This window comes from Nannospalax galili, unplaced genomic scaffold, assembly GCF_000622305.1.
Source record: "Nannospalax galili isolate Female #2095 unplaced genomic scaffold, S.galili_v1.0 scaffold735, whole genome shotgun sequence".
NCBI lineage: Eukaryota > Metazoa > Chordata > Mammalia > Rodentia > Spalacidae > Nannospalax > Nannospalax galili.
Window position 1 is genome coordinate 2,806,450 of NW_008337053.1, and position 7,379 is coordinate 2,813,828.

At 37.4% G+C, this 7,379-nt stretch overlaps 1 protein-coding gene across 5 annotated transcripts in view; it reads left to right on the top strand.

The window, feature by feature from the left end:
- The window catches only part of Ap4e1 (adaptor related protein complex 4 subunit epsilon 1), a 127,895-nt gene that overhangs the window by 81,240 nt on the left and 39,276 nt on the right, over positions 1 to 7,379 (top strand). For all 5 annotated transcript variants that reach the window (XM_008831809.3, XM_029562961.1, XM_029562963.1 and 2 more), the window contains 2 exons: positions 2,483 to 2,785; positions 5,929 to 6,043. In XM_008831809.3, the coding sequence (XP_008830031.1) occupies positions 2,483 to 2,785; positions 5,929 to 6,043 (418 nt within the window). The remainder of the gene's footprint in view (positions 1 to 2,482; positions 2,786 to 5,928; positions 6,044 to 7,379) is intronic.

Here is a 7,379-nt window from a genome sequence, read left to right on the forward strand (position 1 = left end):
AAATTTTTAATAACTACATGATTAGAAGCTTTTCACTACAGCTTTAACATATTCGGTAACATACTCCAGCGCAACAGTACATCTCTTCAACAAGTGGGTGCAAGTTTCTAGGTTCACAGTTGAATTAATATAGTTATATATTATTGAACTCAGTATAAGCCCCAGCATTTTTGCTTTTGAATCAGCATCTCAATTTGCTTAGTTTGACCTTGAACTTTTGGACTCGTGTGATCCTTTTCCCTGGGTCTTCTGGGTAGCTGGGTATACAGGCATGTGCCATCATGTGTAGCCCCAGCTATTGTATATTTAAAGGTTGAATTTATTTAGTTCCATTTCTCTTCTTTTGGGTGTTAAAAATAAATCTGCTCTAATTGGAAGTTTCTTGATGTGGTGAACCTCTGATCAGAAGGGTGCATGAACAAAGGAGCAAGCACAGTGTGCTAGGATGGCCTTTCCTTTTTATACCCAGCACAAAAGAGGGCTTGACTGTCCCTCTTCAATTGAGGTTCAGCTACAATCTAAACCCAATTGGCTAATTCAAAGGGGAAAGCGGGCACCTTGGTAAGAATCTTTAAAATTTAGGGTCATGGGTTCCAGAACATAGCCAAAGTCATAAAAATAGAGTGTGAGGGCCCTGGCTTGTGGCCAGAGTCATAAAAGTAAGGAGGGGGAAGAGGGTTGTGGATGAGAAAGCACATTATAATGCTACAAATTAAGTTGACATGTTAAGAAATAACATTATCAAGGTTGAAAAGTAAACAAGCACATAGTTTCATAATGTTTTGACAGCATTTCACCTTTTACGTTTTCACTTATTCATTGGTGCAAATGATAAGCAAAAGGTAGCTATTAAGAGTAGGGAATTAACTTGAATATACTTTGATCTTACACAAATGTTAGCCTCTTAATTTACATTGTAAAGGTAAAATTCCCTTTGAAAGAAAAGACGTTACATTTTGTTTATATTTCTCACTTGGGTTGTTGATACAGACTCTTATACTGTAGCCTAGGCTGGCCTGAAACTCACTATGTAGCACTGGCCAGACTGACACTCATGACAGTCCCTCCATCTCAGCCTCCCAAATGTTGGGATTATAGGCATGAGCCACCACACCCTGCGAGTCCTTTTTTCTTTCCTGCTGTTCTTAGTAACTATGTCTTTTCCACTACCTATTAGCCCAGTTTTCTCTTCCTTCCTTCCTTCCTTCCTTCCTTCCTTCCTTCCTTCCTCTTTCTTTCTTTCTTTATTTCTTTCTTTCTTTCTTTCTTTCTTTCTTTCTTCTTTCTCTCTTTCTTTTGCTGGTATTGTTATACTAAAGACATCAGTATACACAGTAGATGCCACTTAGGAAAGATCATTTAGAAAACAATTCTTGGACCAGCAAAAGTGTATGTTCCTTGAGTAAGTTAGATATAAGAAAAAGTGTATGTAGCATAGTCAGACTTCCTTGAAGTCTGTTTTGTGGACTATCTACATGAGTGTCAGTTGATGCTTTTCTAAAATGTAAGAAATGAAATCTTTTCTGTCAGAAACATCTTGAGCTATAAGCTTGTCTTTCTCTTCAGTCCCTTGTTATAGGACTAATACATACCTTGATGTGTTTTCTTAAAATGCTAATTGTGACTTGCCTTCATTTCCTGTCTCCCTTTTCTAAGTCTCATGGTTAAATTGTGGAAAACTTTTGCTCCCTTAACATAATATATCTTTTTTTCTTACCCACAGACTGCCTTCTTCCTTTTGTGGCTTAGACTCTGGCTACCTGCCAAAGTCCCGCACTCCCAAATATAAAAAGATTTTTACTAAAGTGTCTCCTTCCTCTTTTACAGTTAGCCACTTGGGTTTAGATTGTGCAGTTAAACCAATGAGGAACAGCCAAGCTCTCTTACATGTCAGGGATAAAAGAGGAAGGCCATCTTAACAAGGTGTGCTTGCTCATTCCTTTGTTCTTATAAGACTTGCACCCTTTGGATCAGAAGGGAAGTTTGCCTTGCTGGGATGTTTTCATTTGGTGTGATCATCTCCTTCTTTGTGACCCTGAATTTATTTCTAACAAAAATGTATACCCTTGATCCTTTCTATAGTCACACTAAATTAGCATATCTAATGATAGAGCCTGGAAATCTGTGTTTTATGAAATGCCTTGTGATATACTAAAAATCTGTATTTAATGAAACCTTATGAATACTAACATATGAGGTATACCTGTTTAAATTCTTACTAGAGAATAAAACCAGCTTCTACTTCTGAAAGGTCAGAGGAAAGCTAACCCATAAAGGTATTTTACTTTCTACGTTGTTAATGATGAAAATATAGTCAACTTTTTGTTTTGAGTTCCAGTTCTTTTGTATTGTGTATTCTTGTTATAAACTATGATTATTTCTTTAATATTCTTCACCATCAAAATATGAAGAATTTACTAAAGCAGTAGGTTTCTGAATATGCTATACTTGTCACTTGACACCTAACATATTTTACTTGTAGGTATTAGGAGAATATTCCTACCTCTTAGATAAAGAAACGCCAGAGGAAGTTATAACTAGGCTCTACAAGTTGCTTATGAATGACTCCAGTTCTTCAGAAACGAAAGCCTGGTTAATTGCTGCAGTGACTAAGTTGGCACCCCAAGCACATTCTTCTAATATAGTTGAGAAATTAATTCAAGAATTTACCGTATCCTTGGATACTTGTCTGAGACAGCATGCGTTTGAATTAAAACATTTGAATGAGAATGTAGATCTCATGAAGAGCTTGCTTCAAGTTGATAAGAGTTGTGAAGATGTGGTGGTAAGACATATATATATATCTGTGTTGCAGCTTTTGAAAATTGTCTTCTCTAAGCATTGAGTAATTATTGCATTTGCGATATATAAAGATTATATAAAAATATAGTTTCTGTAGCACATAAGATGAACTTTAAATTTTTTCTCACATTAGTAAGAGGGAATGTGAGGTGTGTGTGTGTGTGTGTGTGTGTGTGTGTGTGTGTGTGTGTGTGCATGTGGGGGCCAGAGGTTGATGTCAGGTATCTTTATCAGTCATTTTCTATTCCACTTTTTTCCTTTTTTGAGACAGGGTCTCACTATGTAACCTGACTGGTCTGGAACTTACTATGTAGACCAGGCTGGCCTCAAACTCAGAGCTCCCATCTGCCTCTGCCTCCAGAGTGCTGGGATTAAAGGTGTGTACCACCATACCCAGCTTCAACTATATTTTTCAGACAATGTCTCTCACTGAATTTGGAGCTCACCAGTTAGATAGAGCAGCTGGTCAGTGAGTTTTGAGGATCCACATGTCTCCATCTACTCAATATTAGGATTATGGGTGGGTCTGCTTTTTTTTTTTTTTTACAGGGGTTCTGGGTATCTGAACTCAGTTCCTTATGCTTGTGTTGCAAACACTTTATTAATTGAGCCATCTCCCCAGCCTATTTTTTATTTTTGTAGCAATAGAGCCTGGTACATATTAGGCAAATGCTCTATCACTAAGCTATATATCCAGCCCCAACAGAATGACTTCTAGATGTAAGGCCTATCTTGAGTATGTCGGGGCTTTCTAGCATTAGATGAGCTTAACTCAGGAGTTAGGGTGCTAGAAACTCATGGTCACACAAAACTAACAGTCAGTGGCTTCCTGGTTCTTGTCTCTGGAATTTGAAGAATGAAATTCACAGACTACAGAAGGATGAGTCTCAAAAATAATTTTTATTATAATTTTATAGATGTGAGCTTAAGGGAAAGAAGGCAGGTCCCAGGAAATGGATTGCCATTGAGGATCACTGTTAGGGGTTAATAAGGCTTTACTGGTTTGAGGCATGGGGTTTGTCCCACCCACTAGGTAGTTTGAGTGCTCAGTTTTGGCCACACCCTCACAGGCATTTGTAAAAAGAGAAGATAAAAAGAAAGAATGAATCCTTTAAGTCCTTAATGCATTTCTGGCCTTGGTCAGGACTACTCTGCCTATGGTACCAAGGGCATTTTGGCTTAAACTCTTCAGGCATTTCTTGCCTCAAGCCAGGCCGAATGCAAGAATCAGAACTGCTTGGTTTTCCAGCCCTGTCCTAAAACTGCTAGTTTCTATCTCCTGTTCTCATCAGACTTTTAATATATAACAACTCAGGAATTTCCTGTATTTTTATCTGTTTTGAAATTATCCAAATCGTTTTCCTTATATTCTATTTTCTTTAAGAGTGCAAAAAAATTCAGTTTCATTTTGTCTGTTCAGTGTCTAAATTTTTTAGCTTTGGCATTTGATTACCCACATTTACTTCTTTCATCTATTTTCAGTTATTTCCTGCTTTTTATACGTATTTTGTTAGGTTGGTATACATTACGAAACTTCCAGAGGAAAACCACTTTTGTTTAGAAGTTTATGTATCATGTAGTTGATTTAATTTTTTGAAATTATGTGTATATGTGCATGTCTATGTGTGGGTTTGTCCTGTGGAAGCCAGAAGAGGCTGTCGGATCCCCTAGAACTGAATTAACAGAGGCCTGTGAGCTGGGTGCTGGGAACCCAACTCAGGTCATCTGTAAGGGCGGTATGTATTCTTAACCTGGAAGTCCTCTCTCTAGCCCTTCCTACTAATTTTGTTCATTCAGAACATCTGTTCACTAGTTCTTTCAGTAGCTTTTAAAAAGAGAGGCCTTTTATGAGGCTTTCTCATAAATCTTACTTTTTAAAAAAGGATTATTTTAAAAGGAGGTTTTTGTTTACTTATTTTTAGTTTATATGTATAAGTGCTTTGCTTGCATGTATATGTGTGCACCCATGTCACGCAATGCCAGAAAAGGGCATTGGATCCTATGGAACTGGAGTTATGGGTAGTTGTTAACTACCCTATGAGTGCTGGGAATTGAACCTGGGTCCTCTGGAAGAGCAGCCAGTTTTCTTAACCATTGAGCCATTGCTCCAGCCTCCTAAAAGATTATTTTTTTATTCCGGTGTGTGTCTGCGTATGTTTGTGTGTGTACACATGCTACATGTATATGGATGCCCAAGGAGACCAGAGGAAGGTGTCAGATCCCTTGGAGTTGGAGTTGCAGGTGGTTGTGAGCCCCCAATGTGGGTGTGAGAACTGAACTTGGGTCCTCTGGAAGAGCAGCAAGTGCTCTTAACTGCTGAGCCATCTTTCTAGCCCCTCTCACCTTTCTTTTGTCTTTTCCTTTTCTCTTCTTGGGTTCTTCGTCTTTTCACTTAGTAATCCTCTTCTAATCCTGATACAATTAAATAATTGTTCTTAGATTTGTTTAAAAACATTTTTAGACAGAAAAGAATAAGCTAAAGATATTGTGGAAGACTGAACAAAGGCCCTCCAAAAATGTCTGTCTTAATCCTTGGAGACTATGTATATGTTACCTTAAGTATTGAAATGTAGATGTGTTGAAGACTATCATTGGGAAATTTGATTTAGGTTTTCTAGATAGTCATGATAAAATCATAAGGACCAGGGAGAAGGCAGATTAGTAATAGAAGCAAATATTGTAATGATGTGGCTACAGGCTACAGATGTCTCTAGAAGCTGAAAGAGCAGGAATGGCGCTCTCCTACAGCACCCAGAAGGCACCACTTTGCCAGAACCTTGATGTTAGTCTCCAGCATCAGAAAACTAATGGTCATGCTAACTTGTAGTATGTCTATGTCTTCTGGTAAGTTACATATTTGTCTCACTTGTAGCCCCCGATATGATGCCTTAAAGTATTAGGTTCTCAAAAATAATAATCTCAAATAATTTATGTTGATTCTTAGTTGGATGATCTGATTAAAGATGTTTCAGAAAGCTATAGTTGGATGACATTTTTAGGTTTGAAGCATCTAGTTTTTACTTACAAATATAAAGGATGCATGGGTTAAAATTATGTGAATGTATAAATCTAGTCTTCAGAGTAAACTTATGTTTATTTCCTGATTTTTGTTTAACTTTAATACAGGCAGATGCCTCTTTATCTTTTCTGGATGGTTTTGTGGCTGAGGGACTCAGTCAGGGGGCAGCACCTTATAAGCCTCATCACCAGCGTCAAGAGGAAAAGCTTTCCCAGGAAAAAGGTACATTTTCATGGGTTTATAAGAAAATAGATAATAGGGATATAACTTTTTAGTTCTAGTTTTTTGTTGTTAGTGAGACAGGGTCTCACTGTCTAGCCCAGACTGGCAAAACCTTGGGATGCTTTAGCTTCAGGTTCTTAAAATACAGAGATTACAGGTATGCGCCAACATACCAGCCTTGGGGCATAATTTTTTTTTAATGCAACTGATAGTATAGTCATTAAAATAAGTGATTGAGCCCTCATTTAGTCTGCTTTTGTTTTGTTTACCCTCACTAGCTTTTCAGATATTCACAAAAGAATTTAACCTCAAAGTGTTCTCAAAGCCATAGGCATCATATGCATAACTGCCTATGATAGGATTACCACCCTAGAATTTTGAAAGCATCTGAATTTGTGCTGGTCACTGTGCTGTATCTGTGGATAAAACAACCCTGATTACTATGGACTACTTATGTTTTCACTGTGAACAATCTAATGTTTCAATATATGAGAATATTTCTCCAACAAAATATGAAGTTAGGAAGAGCTAAGAAAGAAAGGAACTTTATACTTTAAGAAATATAGTCTGTAAGGAAAAAAAGACAGAAAAGAAAGAAACAGCCTATAAGAAAAACGAGAGAGAAAGAAAAGGAAGGAAGGGAGGAAGGAAGGAAGGAAGGAAGGAAGGAAGGAAGGAAGGAAGGTAGGAAGGTAAGGGAGAGTCTTTTATCATGACTTCAGAGGAAATCACTGGGTCATTTGGATGGTGCATGAGAAGTGTGCCTGTGAGAAAGGGAAAGCAGTGTTCAGGGTTTCAGAACATAGGTAATGAAATACGCTTTTTTTCTTTTCATCATTCAAATGACTTTTTATTTTATTTTATTTTTTGGTCTTTTTGAGACAGGGTCTCCCTGTAGCCCCAGCTGTCCTGGAACTCACTATATAGACCAGGCTGGCCTTAAACTCACAGAGATCCACCTGCCTCTGCCTCCTGAGTGCTGGGATTAAAGGCGTGCGCCACCACACCCAGCCAAATGACTTTATTGAGTACCTATTTTCTATGTTGTGTGCCAGGCACATTTAGAAACACTTGGTCCTAACGTGAATACTAATAACAAGCTTAATGTTACCTTTTTTAAAAAAGTTATTTAATAACCACATACTTAGAAGAAGCATTTCATTACAACAGCATTGACATATTCAATAACAATTTTCTGAGCTAAGATGCATCTCTTTCAAAATTGGCTGTGAATTTTTAGGTTTACAGTTGAATTATTACAGTTATACAATGTTGTACTCAGTATAAACCCTATAAGTCATAAAATTAAATGAGGTTTTAACCTTTAAAAAAGATC